The sequence below is a fragment of the Lineus longissimus genome, chromosome 18, assembly GCF_910592395.1.
Source record: "Lineus longissimus chromosome 18, tnLinLong1.2, whole genome shotgun sequence".
Classification (NCBI taxonomy): domain Eukaryota; kingdom Metazoa; phylum Nemertea; class Pilidiophora; order Heteronemertea; family Lineidae; genus Lineus; species Lineus longissimus.
In genome coordinates this window covers 9,920,299-9,937,873 of record NC_088325.1, presented here as the reverse complement: position 1 = coordinate 9,937,873, position 17,575 = coordinate 9,920,299, and the positions used below count along the sequence as shown (strand labels likewise).

General features: G+C 43.4%; 1 protein-coding gene across 2 annotated transcripts in view; it reads left to right on the top strand.

Annotated features, from left to right (window-relative positions):
* LOC135502199 (serine/threonine-protein kinase SIK3-like) overlaps window positions 1-17,575 on the top strand; it is a 53,602-nt gene that overhangs the window by 28,101 nt on the left and 7,926 nt on the right. The window contains exons 3-10 of one of the 2 annotated variants that reach the window (XM_064794837.1): window positions 10,808-10,969; window positions 11,129-11,253; window positions 11,901-12,024; window positions 13,584-13,810; window positions 14,952-15,123; window positions 15,568-15,680; window positions 15,980-16,103; window positions 16,508-16,687. In XM_064794837.1, the coding sequence (XP_064650907.1) occupies window positions 10,808-10,969; window positions 11,129-11,253; window positions 11,901-12,024; window positions 13,584-13,810; window positions 14,952-15,123; window positions 15,568-15,680; window positions 15,980-16,103; window positions 16,508-16,687 (1,227 nt within the window). Of the gene's footprint in view, window positions 1-10,807; window positions 10,970-11,128; window positions 11,254-11,900; window positions 12,025-13,583; window positions 13,811-14,951; window positions 15,124-15,567; window positions 15,681-15,979; window positions 16,104-16,507; window positions 16,700-17,575 lie in introns of both variants that reach the window. The other variant, XM_064794836.1, reaches the window with a different exon arrangement.

The following is a 17,575-nucleotide window of genomic DNA, read 5'->3' as shown; positions in this document are numbered from 1 at the left end:
TTGAATGGAAACAACCGATAGAGAAGTTGTCCTTAATTGTGCAGTGTCCGCATAGGGAAGTTTCAATGTTTCACTGTTTCACTCACAACATTGAATCGTGGGCATGTTTATCATAAGACCTTTAAGGACACTCCAGGGAATCACGGGGATTAGTGCGGAATACGTTATAGTTGCTGGGAATGGGCAACGAACATGATCGAATTGACAACGAGAGGATAACAACAAGTAGCTTAGCTTTCACAGCATGTGTGGCTGTTCTGTGCATTGAATCAGCAGCAACAAACGGGGTTCATGACGGGGTTTTTTCACGGTTAAGCAGACACTGGTTAGACACATTTTTTTAGAAAATGTGAAAAGGGACATTTCAATGGTATATTAAAGGGAGCAATATTTGTTTTTTTCATTTCAGAAAATAAATTTCAAAGTCACATTCAAAGATTTTTCTTGACATGAGGAGGGGTAGCCCCCCCCCCCCCCCCCGCCATCATGGTCCCCAAGACTTTGACTGAAACCCCATTATCGAATAATAGTGATATGAACTATAGGGAGTCTGGCTGCCCCCTCCCCCAACAGTTTCCTCATCAAAAAACGAGAAGTTTTTCTGGCAAAATCATTGAACCAATAAATTTCAAGGTCAGAGTTCAAGGTCATTGTGAAACTGATCACATTTGCTAATCGCAAATAGGTTGGGCCTAACCTGGTCTTGGTGTTATCGAATAATAGCGGGAATCATATAACTATGTCTTCTTGTTTGATTCGAATTCGACCATGTCGACAGACTGAAAAATAAAAAATAGAAATAAAACCCATTGCCAACCTTAAGATGTTTGAAAAAAAGGACGATGAGCAATTTTTCTTTGGTAGACTACAGATTGAGCTTGTTTATCCTTCAGCATACGCAGTATCTGTCTGATGTTGTTACCAGACGATAGTATTGCTAATTGCACGAGTGTAATTAAGTTTCCAGTAATGGAAGTAACGAGGGGCCTGAAGCAGTTGAGCTCTCTCGACCTTTAGTGTCACTAGTGTGTTAACTGTTGGATTACCTGAGGTAAAGCATAGCATATTACAGTGCAAATCACAATTGACATCCATCCTGCTACGCGTGAGTTTCACGCCAATGACGCACCATTGGCACGCTATGACCCACATGCCGGGTAGCGCGTCAGTGACCCAAATCAAGGGATGACAGTTGTGATTTGGAGTGTAGTTTGTCGCTTTGGTTTCAACCCTTTCACTGCCGGACAATATTTCGGGTCGGTGAGAAATTAAGTACATGTACTTTCAGCTTTCAGAGAACTAATATTAACTCTTTCAGCCCCAGGTGGTTTTTGCTTGCCCAGTGCCTAAGTCCTGGGTGATTTTTTCAGCAGTGAAAGTACACATGGGGAATCCCGCTTAACGCTTGACACACCATCTACGAACAACTCTATACACTGAATATTGTCTGCTGATCTAGCTGGTTCATGTAGAACGGCTGCAGATGACATGGCAATCGCTCTGGAATCATCAATCGACGTATATCTTTGACAATTGAGCCTGCCGAGATATCTCGGTTGTAGGAGATCTGAACATGAACCCCCTGCCGAGATATCTCGGTTGTAGGTGATCTGAAAATGAACACCCTGCCGAGATATCTCGGCCGTACGGCAGAACGAGTTAATAAGCGGCTGGGGGGTTTATTGTTTGCTGAAAAAGTGACATAGGTCTTCATCAGATTGAGCTGAAAGTGTTAAGAGACACCTGCTGTAACCATGATCATAACAAGACCAGCCTCGGGGGCATCACGATCCAGGTTTCTACATCAGTGAGGCCAGTTGGGCACGTCCAGGTCCCAATCAGAGAACTCGCTTTCATAACTAGCGGTAGATCTTCAAGAGGCGCAGAGAAAAACCCGCAATGCAACGAGTCGGTACTTGATATGTAAAAAAACTAGTAAGATCTTCTGCCTTTGATGCCGGGAATTGTATCATCATTTCATAACCAATTGTGGAGACGGTTTCCGTGGTTACCGTGTACTTTATTATGGTAAGACCGGTCAAGCACTGTAACAGGTCAGTCCGCGCACTTGGAAGTATGAATGTATCAAGAAGTATCAGATATAACTTTTCTTTAATTTTGGGCCGGATTAACCCTGTGCACTAGCTGTTATGAGATGCTCCAGCATTGGCTTGGCCTATAGCAGGCATGGGAATCTTCTGGATTTTGCCCGATTTCTGTTTTTTGGGTAGCTGGAAAGTTGTGTCCCGAGATTAGTGCATGCAGTAAAAAAGTATGTGTGTGTGTGGGGGGGGGGAGGAGGGTTAATACAGGCGTATGACTTTGTCAGCCATCACAAGAAGCCGACAAGAGCAAGCCGACGATCTGTGCTACGACAACCCCTTTGATCTCTCGGCAGCAATACTTTACTGGTATCATTACCAACCAATGAAATAAAAGCCCACGTAAAATTGCCAGCAATGGCCTTTTCTTGTTTGGTGGCATTCTTCCTTTTCTGTGAGCATTCAGGGTTAATTCCTGGTAATGTATGCAACGCTTCCTGGATTCCACATGTCCGGATAGCCCACTAAAAGCATTTTCAATGCTGGTGTCAAATTTGCAAAATCTGCTGAATTGATTTCATGATGAATTGTTTAGTGCCGCATTCATCTGTGAATGCGTCAAATTATTTGTTGTCAGTTAAATTTGTCTATTTGATGGGTTGACCGTATGAAAGTTCCTGGAAGGCCTCCAAAGATGATTTCAAGGCGCAGAGCATCACTATCTTGCACCCCCCACAATATCTCTCCCATCCTAAACACAAACAATACTAAGAAAAACTAAACAGCAGCTTAAAGGGACTATATAGGCAGCAGCTAGGCATGCAAGATAAAGTTACACGAAGCGGCCAGTAGGGGTCTCTCACATCTCACAGTACGTCGAAGTGATTCAGGCTTGTAGGAGGAATATATTTAGTGCTGAATATGACATGACCAAGGGCCCTTACTGTGTATATTAGTCCTCTGAAGATGGCCAAATTAGCCCCTCTGCTCCTGCCTATATTCCCCCTTTAATATCATAATTAACCTTGAGAGTCTTATATGCCTTGTATACAAGATGATAAATTATTATTGGCATTTTACTGAAATTCAATAAATACATTCGTATGTGTGTTAGTTTTAGTGTACAGAGGGCCCAGAGGGATATATTGATATTGAAAGGTCAAAATAAAGGTCAAAAGATGTGAGAAATAATCGCTACAGACATCGACATGAGATTCGGAAACGTGTACCGGTAATGTAATCAGATAATTTGATGTGGTTGCTCCAAAGATTTCCATTACTGATATTGGTTTGAAAGCCATGTCTAACTTTTCTCAATGGCAAGGACCGGAATGATCTGGTTTTTAGCTCACCTCTTAGCAGAGGTGAGCTTATCCCATACCGTGGCGTCCGTCGTCCGTCGTCGTCGTCGTCGTCGTCGTCGTCGTCGTCGTCCGTCGTCGTCCGTCGTCCGTTAGCAGGGCACGTTTCGTAACTGTTAGAGCTATTGAGTTGAAACTTGGTACACATGTACCCTTGTGTAATGACACCTTGGAGACCAAGTTTCGGTCCGATTCGTTTTATGGTTTGGCCACCAGGGGGCCAAACGTTAAAAGTGAAAATATGCAATATCTCCCTTAATAGTAGTCGGGAAATTTTGAAAAAAATATGGTAGGTACTTCTAGCAAAGGTGCATCATATATCCTCCGGGTTTTTGATTTGACCTCCTTTTCAAGGTCACAGAGGTCAAATGGTGTAAATTGGCCGTTAGGATGTAACGATGGCACGTTTCTAAACTGCAATGACTATTGATACCAAATTTGGTACACATTTACCCCTTAGTCAGGTGATCTCAGGTACCGAAGTTTGGTCCAATATGATTCACCACTTGACCACCAGGGGGCAAAATCCCAAAACCTTAAAAATGTGATTATTCCTTAACTTCTTGCCTGATTGCCACCAATTTGATATCATGGGTACATCTAACCACCATACAGTATATGTCACACAGGTTTTTAATTTGACCTTCTTGTCAAGGTCACAGAGGTCAAATGGTGTAAATTCGCCGTCAGGCCGTAACTATGGCACGTTTCTTAACTGCAATGACTATTGATCACAAATTAAGTACACATGTACCCCTTGGTCAGGTGATCTCAGGTACCGAAGTTTGGTGCGATCTGATTTGCTGTTTGGCCTCCAGGGAGGGGCCAAATCCTAAATTCTTCAAAATGCCATTATTCCTAGTAATGACTTGCCCGATTGGCACCAATTTTATATAATAGGTACATCTGATTCTAACAACCATTCAATGTGTCACCCGGGTCTTCTTTGATTTGACCTACTTTTCAAGGTCACAGAGGTCGAATGTACTGTAAATTGGCCATTTTGGGGAAATTGTAATTGCTTGGACCTACATCAAACCTAACACTACATGACACAATACCATGCTCTTTATCCGTCTTTCCTCCACATGAGGTGAGCACAATGGCCCTGGCCATTTCATTGTTTTGGTAATACTCAAAAGATTGTCACTTGGTACATCAATAGGCCTGAACATCACGACCCTATCTGATGTTGCCAGAGAGCGTGTGCCAGGTCGCTAGATGATTCGTCAAAGCTAGAATGTTAGAAAACACAAATGCCCTACCATCAAACGACCAACTGCACTTGAAAAATGATAGGTCATCTGTTTTGGTGCCAAATTAGATGTTTCCATTCAATGTGACCTCTCTTATCAGGACACCTCTCTATTAAGGACAGCACTTGTCGGTCCTGGCAGTATCCTAGAAAGGTTCCAATGTAATTGTGAGTGCATAGACAGTATTAGATGGGTTGATGACCCATTGCCAGTTAAAGATACAATGTCATCTCGCTATTTGGCTTGGTTGATCCCAAAGGTTTTCCATTTTATGATCAGATAAGTGTATGGTCATGGCAAGCTACGCGTCATTATAGGGTTTGTGTGTCATCATGGTCCTGCCTGATGTTATCGGGGAGCAAGTAAAATTGCCTTGAGGGCTCATTGGGTGAGTACAGTGATGCTGGACTTGACTGTTGGATAGGTTCAGTGTGCCATTGCCAGTAAACCGTACGATTCTGTCATCTCATACCTTGGCTAAGTTGACCCTCATGATTTTCAATTACATGTCTTAAGTTTTCCTCTGTAGCGAAGACCAAACTGATTAGAATAACTTCGACTAGGAAGAGATTACGGTAGAGTACATCACAAGCCATGCATCAGTAGTTGTGTACGTCATAGTAGTCTTGCCTGATGTCATCAAGATTCCTGATGGCTCATTAAGCTGTGAGTGCCTGAATAGTCTTTGATTGAAGACACTGATGTTAGCCTTGACTATTGGTTAATGATTAACACAGTGGAATCAACTTAGTGTCTCGTTGCAAGTCATATACGTGTATTGGTACGTAACTGTGGTCTTCTCCCTCAATATCGGCTGTTGTGAGCATTTGTTTGGATGCCACTACAGTTGGGCACCAGTTAAGGTTTAAAGGTACTCTGTGGTCAGCAGCTGGGTAGGCAAGACGAAGTTACACCAAGTCGCCAATAGGGGTCTCTCACATCAAAGTCGCCAACAAGGTTGCTTTCATCTAACAGTACGTCGAAACTATTCACGCCTCTACAAGGAATATTTGAATATATTTGAATCTAACAAGACCCAGTGCGGTTGCTGTGTATGTCAGTCACCAGAAGATGGCCAATTTAACCCACCAGATCCTGCCTACGGTCCTCCTTTAAGGAATTGATACAGAACTGGAGGTGCTGGTTGCTCCCAAAAAAAACACCACGAAGGTGACGCTAAAATGATGGCCAAAATCTAGGCAGCTGTCAAAGTTTTGTGCAAAGACACCTCCACCAGGGCTTGACAACGAATAGGCCCAGTTTGGTACCTTCTTCTTCTTCTTCTTCAGCGTTCGCTCTGCACTTGGAGGGGTCATTCTCCTAGGAGTAATCCTCCTCCAAGGCGGGATGAGCGTATCCTGCGTGCCACTACGGTTAGGCGCCAATTGGGTTTATTGGCCTAGTGGTCCGACTTTGGCGAGAGAGAAAGAGTCCACGCAAGCTACTCATGTTTCTCACTTGGTGGGGTCTTAGCTTGCCCTGGCGTAGACACCAGGTACAAGGAACCTCGGTTTTGAGTCTCATTCGAAGGACTGTGAAGAGCCAGGAATTTTAGTTCCTTGAAAGCCATGCCGGTTCATCCAGACATACGATCCTGGGTTCTCCCCGGGATCGAACCCGGGCCCTATAGTGTAAACCACTAGGCCATGAGGCTCCTTGCCAGTTTGGTACCAATGTGTTAATGTCCCCATGCCTGTCGATGTGGATGTAAAGGTGTTAAAACTTTGTCGAGTTGGAGATTCTGACTAGAATTGTTATAATAACGGATTTGACAGTTTTAACCTGCCCCCCTCCACCTGTAACTTGTCATCGAAACGACAATTGCCATGGACGCAACTTTCGCAATACCCACTCAAACACTTTACTTAAGCGTGGATACAGTCTGCATACCGATAGGAAAAATTCCACCTCCCACAACCTTCAGATATGAGTCGCGAACTATACGAGTTGCAAATGTCAGATAATTGTATATGTATCGTAACAATTGGCAAATTTCCGATTGACGTGTTTGAGAGGGGGCATTCCGTTGATATCGAGAGAAAAAGCAATATTTCTCTGAAAGCTCTTGTACAAGATTTCTCTGAAGGCTCTTGTACAAGTCCGGTAGGGGGAGGGGGAGGGGGCGTAGTGTTGTAAGATTGGAGCAATGCAGGAAAAGACTCATAAAACGAATCGATGCTATCATGATGCGATTTCAGAGCGAATTTCACAAAAAATGGAATTCCCTCCGTCACTTTTTAAAATCTTTCAACGAATGACTTCTTACAATTCTTCAAAATTAGCATGTATACTGCGAAATGTTGGCCAAATAAAGGTGATATCCACTCTTGAAAAAAACTAACAAGCTAATTGATCTGTGCTCCTGGGCCGGATAGCGATGATGCTGATCAGACAAGCCCATGGCACCAAACTAAAGCAATATTGTACTACGATGCCGCCCTCAACTGAATCGGAATGCCACGATATCATCATCATCTTATCTAGTTAACAAATTCATGCCACATTGCCACGCAATCTAGGCTCGATGTTAGAAACCTGACACAACCAAATCACTATGAGAAACGCCAACACTCGATGATGGGGAGCTGAATTGATTTTTCATCCCGGGAAAGGTCAGGAAATTCTAATTACTTCCCGCGGCTCTGAGTCTGACCGACGATCGGATGAGTTGTTGTTCAGTTGATCTGGTCTACCGTACTCATCTCTGTATGCAAAGATTTGAAGTTTGTCTTGAACTTGTCTTCATGAAGGTATCTACAGTTCAACCCACTTGATATTGCCACGGGCTGGTCACCTGACACAAGCAGGCCTAATTGACGATCAGGTGACGCAGAGTTTGGTGTTCAGTTTCTGTGTGATACAACGTAGGTCTCTATCTGGTCCCATACACCTTGTCATAAGCAAAGATTTGAAGGACAGTCCATCATTAGTGTACTTGTGATGACATCTACAGTTTGACCCACTTGATGTTCCCACAAGTAGGCCTGACCGACGATTGGATGGCGCTGAGTTGGTTGTTCAGCTTCTATGTGACAAAACAAAGGTCGATCTGGTCCACCACATCCCTCATCTCACTGTACGCAAAGATTTTGAATCTGGTTTGAAGAACAGTCCATCATTAGTGTACTCCTGATGACATCTATTGTTTGACCCACTTGATGTTGCCACAAGTCACCGGACACAATTCGTTCTGACCGACGATCGGATGACGCCAAGTTCGTTGTTCAGTTTCTGTGCGACACAACACAGGTCTCTATCTGGTCCCATACACCTTGTTTCACGCAAAGATTTGAAAGGACATCATCAGTAACTGCAGTTTGACCCTCTTGATGTTGCCTCAGATCACCTGACTCACACGTGGGTAGGTCTCCGTAGAGGTTCTAGGACATTTCAACGAGCTGCTCCCTTACTGCAGCCATTTGAAACTTGGGCCCTACTAGCCCCTCAGCTGAAACACTATTCTGTTGTTCGTGTAGCTGTTCAGTATGAACACAGACTGTCGTTCAGTGTTACCTTAGATTCACTGATTATGTGAGGTAATTAGTACCCCAGTTACCCTGGACATTAATATTTTATGGACGTGGCACCTCTTTAATGGATTGCATGTATAGAACTGGATAAAAGCGTCGGTTACACTTTGAAAACTGGCTGGTTTACATTGATGAACAGGGACTGGTTATATGATGGAATAATGCACCAATGACAATAACAAACACAACACAAGTGTGTGTAGTTATGTAAGGTGGTCCAAGCATAGCGGGTTCGTTATCCAGATCATACACATTGCTTGTGATGTTAGGCAGGACACTTAACTGACCAAGCCTCAGGGTGAAACATAAAAAATGATTATTTGTACCAGTGGCCACTCTGTGATGGGGTGGTAGCACAGCTTGCATCGTTGACTTGTAACATGATGCACTCAAGAGCCAAATACAGAAGCCTCAGGAACCTCATAGCCTGGTGGTTAACTCTGCTGGCTACCACGCAAAAGGGCCCGGGTTCAATCACTTGTATTTCCAGATGAACCGGCGTGGCTTTCAAGGAACTGAAATTCCTGGCTCTTCACAACACGTAGGCTACAACGTATGAAATATTCGAGAGTCTGTCGGATGAGACTAAAAGCCGTGGTCCCTTGTACCTGAGTGTCTATGCCAGGACAAGTAAAAGATGGTGGACAGTAGCCTATAGTGGACTCCATACCTCCGGCAAAAATCAAATAGGGTTACAACGCCGGTAATGAGATGATATGAGATCAGAAGATGGTCACTGTTTTAGTTGGAAACTTTCCATGTTCCTTTAAAATAACAAAGCAAAATGTAAACAAACCCCGATAGTGTTTACTATCTGAGTTTGTCTCTCAATGCCAAGGTTAGTCTCTGGGTTAATTGTTTGACATGTTCTGTGGCAATTATGTTGACTGTTTCCGGCAAGAACTGACTGATGTCTCGAGATAGTGATGGCCAATTACTGTAGTTTCACCGACCTAAGACTGGTTAATTATTTACTATGAATTTGAAATGAAGGCCAAGCCGGGTCAAGTTGTTATGGCCATTGGACGATGTGTGTCAAGGACGCATTGTCTATTCAAACTGTTTGAACTCTAGTATTGCAATCAGGGTTCTCGATGTCAGTAATTTAAAAATACCTGGATTTAGAACGAACCACACTTTACAGTGTAAATGCACTATGCGCAAACGAAGCCTCCTTTTGAATTCAGCGGTTCATGGTTAGGCAACCATAACCGCTTGGGGCGGTGCAAAATGTGGAAGCTGTCAAAAAGAATTTGAAACCACATTTTTCGTTGTTTGATTTGAAAAAGAATAGAAATTGATACATCACTGTCGGTATTGATTGTCTCACCAAAACCGCTCGGAGCTGAAACGTTTTAGCTCACCCTCACAGTTTTGGTGAGAGGACCAATACCTCAAATTCGATATCAATTTCTCAACCATAACACCCAATGAGTTGGATTGAGAGCACTCCCTCAGTATAAAACTCCCCTGAAAGTCATCCTCTGTCGTTGGCTACACATTAAATGGTCTTGAAATCCTACTGAAACAACATTTATGGACAGCAGGGTGCTGTGTGTGTCTACCAGACTTGGAATAGTCTGTCAAGGCACGCTGACAGTGCTTGTAGTGTTGAAGAATAGCTTGTTCAGGTCCAATAAACTTCCGATCAGATGACAAATCGAATGTTGTGTGATGTCAAGAGCGATATCAGACATGTACCTTGATTGTCATGAAAAACTGCAGAAATGCACTCCATGATAATTTGTGACCCACCGCGACAAAATGCGTCGCATATTGCACAGAAGATGAGCCTAAATTGTCACCAGGAAATGATAGAAGAAATTGATGTACTCAGATGTCACAAAAGGCAGACAACAGTGAAATGAACAACCAGTCCATCAAGCTCAGAGCGACATGCGACTCATTTTGTCGTGGTGGATTACATTTTTTCACTTGCTAAATTGCAAGAACATGATTGCAAGAGTCTGGAGCTATTTGTATTGGTTCCGGGTACTGGAGTCATGGTACTTAATTATCTTCGTTACTTGATGATGTATTTCGTGTCAATTACTCTAAACTGACGAGGTGCACTGATCATGAGTTTTACGTTTCCAAGGCCTTACTCCGTTACCTGATGACAATACTGGAGTATCAGATTGCTGACTAGTCATATTACCGGATGATGGCCAGGTTGCATTACTGGAGTAGCCTTATTATTCACCCTAGATAAGCTGCACCATATTTGCCGAGGGTATTCCTCGGTTCGAGGTTGGACTTCGAGAAATGTCATCCCTTTTCTCGAGGTCATATTGCTAACCCACAGAAAATGATCCTATCACCCAGGATCTTCTGCAGGATTTACAAGTCATGTTGGTATGGGGGTATAAATTTGTTCATTTTTCAGTGGAGGGTACTTTCCACCCCCCTTGTATCCTAGATTGTACCTTTTGCGCTCTTCGTGTGGGGCCCCATCCCTTATCCAATTTTCTGGATCCCCACTGATTTAAGCACAGTCTAATAAATTAAAGAGAATTGCCCAACTTCTTTGCTTATTCTCTGCTTAAAGGTCTTTTTGCAAAATATAAAATAAGAATTCATGACAAGATTTTGACGAACTATTTTCCCTGTCTTTTCAGATCATTTAGTGGCCCACGGTCGAATGAATGAAAAAGAAGCCCGAAAAAGATTCAAGGAGATTGTGACGGCCGTCTCTTATTGTCACAGCCGCCATGTTGTCCATCGTGACCTCAAAGCCGAAAATTTACTTTTAGATGCAAATTTACATATAAAAATAGCAGGTAAGAATACATCCTCTTGCAAACAGGGCCTACAGCATGACGCGATGTTGTCAGGATGGTAAAAATAATGAGAGACCTTGAGCGACAGATTTGTCCTTGAAGATAATTTAAACCAAAGTGAGTGATAGTTGTTGTAATCGATAATTTTTTCTATTTCAGATTTTGGTTTTAGTAATTTTTTCACGCCGGGATCTCCGTTGACAACGTGGTGTGGTAGCCCGCCATATGCCGCACCTGAGTTGTTCGAGGGAAAAGAATATGATGCACCAAAGGTGGATATTTGGGTAAGTTGGAAGAATAAAAACAGAAAATTCGGATCTAAAGATGTTGGACTTGTGATCTCCACTTAGGGACAATATAGGCAGCAGCTAGGCAGGCAAGATGAAGTTACACAAAGCCGCCAATAGGGGTCACTCAAATCTCACTGTATGTCGAAATGATTCACGCTTGTATGAAGGATATATTTAGCGCTGAGTCTGACATGACCAAGGGCATTTACTGTGTATATTAGTCACCTGAAGATGGCCAAACTAGCCCCTCTGCTCCTGCCTATAGTTCCCCTTTACGCACATGGGCTTTGAATCCAGTAGTTTTAAAGATGTCAGACTTGTGTTCTTGATATGGTAGCTTCATTCACCAACTTACACTTTGCTTGTGACTTAGGCCAAATCACCTGACTTCACTTATCATATTGACAAATCTGATTTCCGAGTACTGTATTGAGCCGAAAACCTTAGTGCCCCTTTATTTTGTGAAGCAGAAAAAGCACATTTTCACATTTTCTTTTGGCATTGTTTGATGGACTGCAAAATTCCTTTCAGTATTCAAATCCACTAAAATAAAAGCCTAGCGAATTTTGATTCATGGTATTGTAACCGCCCGCCCCCCCCCCCCAGGCCCTTCTGATAACATGGTGTTTCTTCCGTTGCAGAGTCTGGGTGTGGTGTTATATGTTCTGGTCTGCGGTGCGTTACCCTTCGACGGCAGCACGTTACAAAGTCTCCGCTCGAGGGTCCTGTCGGGACGATTTAGAGTACCTTTCTTTATGTCAACTGGTAAGTTATGTACTGGTGCAAAGTGTGGAGCCTCGTGTCTTAGCTGAGTGGGTATTAACCCACCTACAGCTCCGTGTTACTCCCAATCTGAGTTGCTCCCACTCCGTGTAATTTTTCTCCTGTTGCTGGTTTAATAAATTTCACAATAAACACTTTAAAGCAGTACAGTGGAACCTCCCTTAGTGGACACCTCTCTATTAAGGACACTAGTTTTGGTCCCAAATTAGTGCCTTCTATTCAATTTGACCTCTCTAATTAGGACACCTCTCTAATTAGGACACCTCTCTATTAAGGACAGTACTTTTCAGTCCTGAGGGTGTCCATAATGGAGAGGTTCTACTGTAATGTCTAACAGCGTAAAATTGGTATAGAATATTAAACCAAGGTGTTAGAAAGTTTTTTTGAATTCCTTGAACTTGTTTAAAGCTCTGTTTTCTTGGAATTATACAACACACTTCATTGAACTTGTTAAAAATCTGTTTTCTTGGAATTATACAACACACTTACATGTGTCAAGTTATCGGAACAACTGATCCGAGTAAAGTAAAGCTTGATCTCGGGATGTGAGTGGGGTGGGAAGTCGCCTACAACTTGAAGGCTGTCAAGTCGTTTTCACATCCGAGTTGGTGGAGGAGGGCGGGAAATCCTTACGTCTACTTATGATTTGATACAGAGTTGGCATTGGAGTTGGAGTTGAGATGTGAAAAACAAGGTTGCACTCAACCCACAAGAACCAAATTTATAGGATTTGATGTAATACATGGAAAGGTTGTCACCTCGAGTGGGAGTGGGTGTCGGGACCCGGTCACAACCTCTGTTATACCTCTTGTCGACCACGCAGGGGAGATCACACCTGCAAGGGGGGAAATTCTTTCAAATTTACCGAGAAACCTTTCAATGTCGTAATTTATCATTAATGGCCTTTGAACTTTATAAAAATGATCCCCTCTCTGGAGATCCTGGATATGCCTGTGATCCAGTGCATGCTGAAAATATCCATTTCAAAGTCAGTTTAACATTAACCTATTCAACCCATATCCCTGCATGGAGTCTTCCAGTTAATGCGTTAGAAGAGTTCATAATGAAAATTGGGGGTATAGAGGTTAAAACGAAATGAACATTAAAGTGATACTATGATGTGATTTACAACTTTGCGGAAATACGTCCGTTTTTAATTGTTGATCACAAATGTAAAGCTCAAGTTTTCCATTTTTGATTAGATTTATTATAAAATCGCTGAATGTAAACCACCGCGACCGCGAAAATTTTCATGTTGTGACGTCATCAATGAAAACGGCATCGAAGCGAGCCGTCCGGGCGGGATTAAACCATCAATTTCTAGAAAATGTGCATTTCGATTCGAATACCTTACCGTTTTATGAGAAAGTGACGTAGTCATTTGTCAAAAACAGCTAAAACATTATATGGTGAAATTTGACACGAGTTACCCTTTAAACAAAATGAGAAACAGTCAAAACCCTAAAGTCATTTTGGGACACCCTGTTAACCAACCAGAGCACTCCTTGATTATTAATGCGATTTGTCTCATTCTTTTTCAGAATGTGAACATTTAATCCGCCATATGCTTGTGATCGACCCAAACAAACGCCTCGGAATGCATGAGATTATAAAACACAAATGGATACAAATGGGTGAAGAGGATACGAACTTTCAAAAATTGATTAACGAGTTTAATACGGACATTGAAGTGGAGGCGGACCCTCTGAACGATACTGTTCTCTCACACATGGAGGGATTACGAATAGACCGGCAGAAGACATTGACGGTATGTGCGACCTGCAGCAGTGATATGTGCGACCTGTTGCAGTTATATGTGCGACCTGCGGCAGTGATATGTGCGACCTGCACCAGTGATATGTGCGACCTGCACCAGTGATATGTACGACCTGTTGCAGTTATATGTGCGACCTGCAGCAGTGATATGTGCGACCTGCAGCAGTGATATGTGCGACCTGCAGCAGTGATATGTGCGACCTGCAGCAGTGATATGTGCGACATGCACCTGTGATATGTGCGACCTGCAGCAGTGATATGTGCGACCTGCACCAGTGATATGTGCGACCTGCAGCAATGATATCTGTGAAAAAATGCAGTTCGTGGAAACTGGATGTGTTGACGTCTTGTACTGCTGATGGTTGCGCAAAAAGTCACTCCTTAAAATTTGTCAACCAGGAAAATTCTCTAGACAAATTTTTCTGGAGCCAAGGATGACCCATGTGATAACTTGTTGATAAGTTTCATGGTTACTCCAGCACAGTGTCGGCCTGAAGTCATTCTGTGGATATTAACCTGCTGTCTGCTTGAATGATGTCAGAATGATGTCCGCCTGACATTCGCACATTTTGCCTGTTTGTTATGCCTCCTCCTGACCTACTTTTCAAGATCACGGGGTCAAATGGCGTAAATTGGCCACAATAGAGTGTCACTTTGGCATGTTTCTTAACGACTAAAGCTAAGAATTTGAAACTTGATACAAATGACCCTCTAGGTCAGATAATCTCTGGGTTTATGTCCAATCTGATTCTCGACTTGGCCACTAGGGGACCAAGTCTAAAGGTAAAAAGTGCAATTTTTCGCTTACTAGTGACTTGTCTCAATAATATCTTTTTGGTTGGCACTCTAAGCAAAGATACATCACATATCATACAGATTTTGATTTGACCTACTTTTCAAGGTCACAGAGGTCAAGCGTAAATTGGTCATTAGGCTTCAACTTTGATACATTTCTTAACTACAGTGACCACTGATCTCATATTTGGCCCACATGTACGCAGTGAGGTGATCTCTGGGACTTGAGTTCAGTTCAATCTGATTCCCTGCTTGGCCACCAGGGGGCCAAACCTGAAAACCTTAAAAATGTGATCATTGCCTATGGGTTGAGCCTGATAGTCCCGATTCCTTTTCAGTCTGTCCATGACAAAGCATACGATCACCACAGCGCCATCTATCATTTATTGTTGGACAAGTTAAAGAAACACCAGAAGTCGCTGCCTGCCCGTTTGAATAGTTCAGGTCTTCCTCCGAACGTTGCCATGGTTACCCGGACAGAACGACGGTCCAGCATCACAACAGGCGTTGGTAGGTTTCAGTTTGTAAAGGGGAATCTTAATTAAGCCTTTTGTGATGGTGCAATAAGTTTTAACCCGTTGTGTGACCTTGTCTGGCAAAAGTCAGCATTTTTCTCACATGGAAAAAAGGGAGAAAAAGGGAAAAGTGTAAAAATAAATTATTTTTCTCATGTTTGTTTTTTCTAAAAGGGGTACGGTACGCTGTTTGTTCAGATATATTTTCCGTTGGCTCATGAATGTCTGATTTCTATGTCTGATACCAGGTGATGCGAGTAGTCTAGTCTTAATGCCTACTTGCGCATTATCTGTATGCCATTGGTGTGTGTATCAATTTTCCGATCGCTGCATATTAATTATGCGTATGTGTGTACTCAGTATCTTAAAAAATCGAAGAAGACAAATGATACGTGATTTAGATACATGCAATATCATTTAATGAATCTGTTTATTTTAGTTGAGCGAGTTGAAGTGCCAATGGATTCGTGTCACCAAGGCCTGCTCAATCCCGCGCTCGGCACCATTCCACATGTGCAGTTCTTCAACGAGAAAAATCAGAAGGTCGGTCAGGTACGGCATTCTAATACACTGAAATTACAGTGTTGCAGATATTGTACACAGGGCCAAAGCAGTCTAGATTTTGAGATCGAGATATAGACGACACGCAGTGCACAGTCAAAATGGAGGCCTTTCTCTGTGTTGGGTACACTTTGATTTGAGCAAGAGTTTTCCAAAATGACATCTGAAATCTGTATTTAAAATGTCCAGTTACGAGCATTCCCGAGTGCATTCTCTTCACGCAACATGAGGTATGTCAATTGTGACCAGTACAGAACCTCGTATGTCATATTTCCTGAATTCCTTTCCAGGGTGAGGAACAGTCAGACTCGGATGAAGAACCGTTGCCTGAAGCCATGGCCCGCATTAACGCCATGCGACGCAACACCTTCAGCATTGGTGATCCCAGATATGAGCCGACGGACGACCCCTCAGGTCAGTTGACCATTAAAATAGGGTCGATACCCCGCACAGATGCGAGTTTGCGGTCATGGGCAAGTCTCTTACCAGATGGCATGATCCTTTGAATGAGACGTCAGCGCAAGATTCCTTGTGCATTGTGCAGCAAATCCTATCCAAGGTAGACACTCGAGTACCTCGTCATTTGCCACTGTTGCAGGATTGTGAGTCACTAGGCCAGTAATGTGAAGTTTTAGGAAACCTAAGCTGTCCAAGGTGCCCTCTCTATCAAATGAGTTTACCAGGACCGACCAGGAATCAAACCTGGGACCTAACAGGTGAAAGGTTCTGATATCTCGGCGACAGCCCTGTGACGATTCTAGCTGAGCGATCATGTTGGTGTTCAACGTAATAGAATTCTAATTCATTTTCAAATTCAGGTCACGGCACGCACCACCAGGTGATGGTTACTCTTCCGCAGACGTCAGTATTGAATCCTATTCACATCTTGCCGCATACAAACTTGCCCCACAACCTGCCACTGGTACAGAACGAGCCACTGCAGAACTTCTCCATCAAGGATCACCACCTTCTCAAGCCTCCACAGGTCCTTGGGACGGGTCAGTACAGCAGTAAGTCTTCCTCTAAAATAAACTGTTGTCCAGATCATTGGGACTGGTCAGTACAGCTCTAAGTCTTCCTTTGAAACAAACGGCCGTCCAGGTCCTTGGGACGGGCCAGTACAGCAGTAAGTCTTCCTCTAAAATAAACTGTTGTCCAGATCATTGGGACGGGTCAGTACAGCTCTAAGTCTTCCTTTGAAACAAAAAGCTGTCGAGGGTCTTGGGACGGGTCAGTTCAGCAGTAAGTCTTCCTTTGAAACAAAAAGCTGTCCAGGTCCTTGGGACGGGTTAATACAGCAGTAAGTCTTCCTTTGAAACAAACAGCCGTCCTGGTCCTTGGGACGGGTCAGTACAGCAGTAAGTCTTCCTTTGAAATAAACAGCCGTCCAGGTCCTTGGGACGGGTCAGTACAGCAGTAAGTCTTCCTTTGAAACAAACAGCCGTCCAGGTCCTTGGGACGGGTCAGTACAGCAGTAAGTCTTCCTTTGAAACAAACAGCCGTCCAGGTCCTTGGGACAGGTCAGTTCAGCAGTAAGTCTTCCTTTGAAACAAACAGCCGTCCAGGTCCTTGGGACGGGTCAGTTCAGCAGTAAGTCTTCCTTTGAAACAAACAGCCGTCCAGGTCCTTGGGAAGGGTCAGTTCAGCAGTAAGTCTTCCTTTGAAACAAACAGCTGTCCAGGACCTTGGGACGGGTCAGTTCAGCAGTAAGTCTTCCTTTGAAACAAACAGCCGTCCAGGTCCTTGGGACGGGTCAGTACAGCAGTATGTCTTCCTTTGAAACAAACAGCCGTCCAGGTCCTTGGGACGGGTCAGTACAACAGTAAGTCTTCCTTTGAAACAAACAGCCGTCCAGGTCCTTGGGACGGGTCAGTACAGCAGTAAGT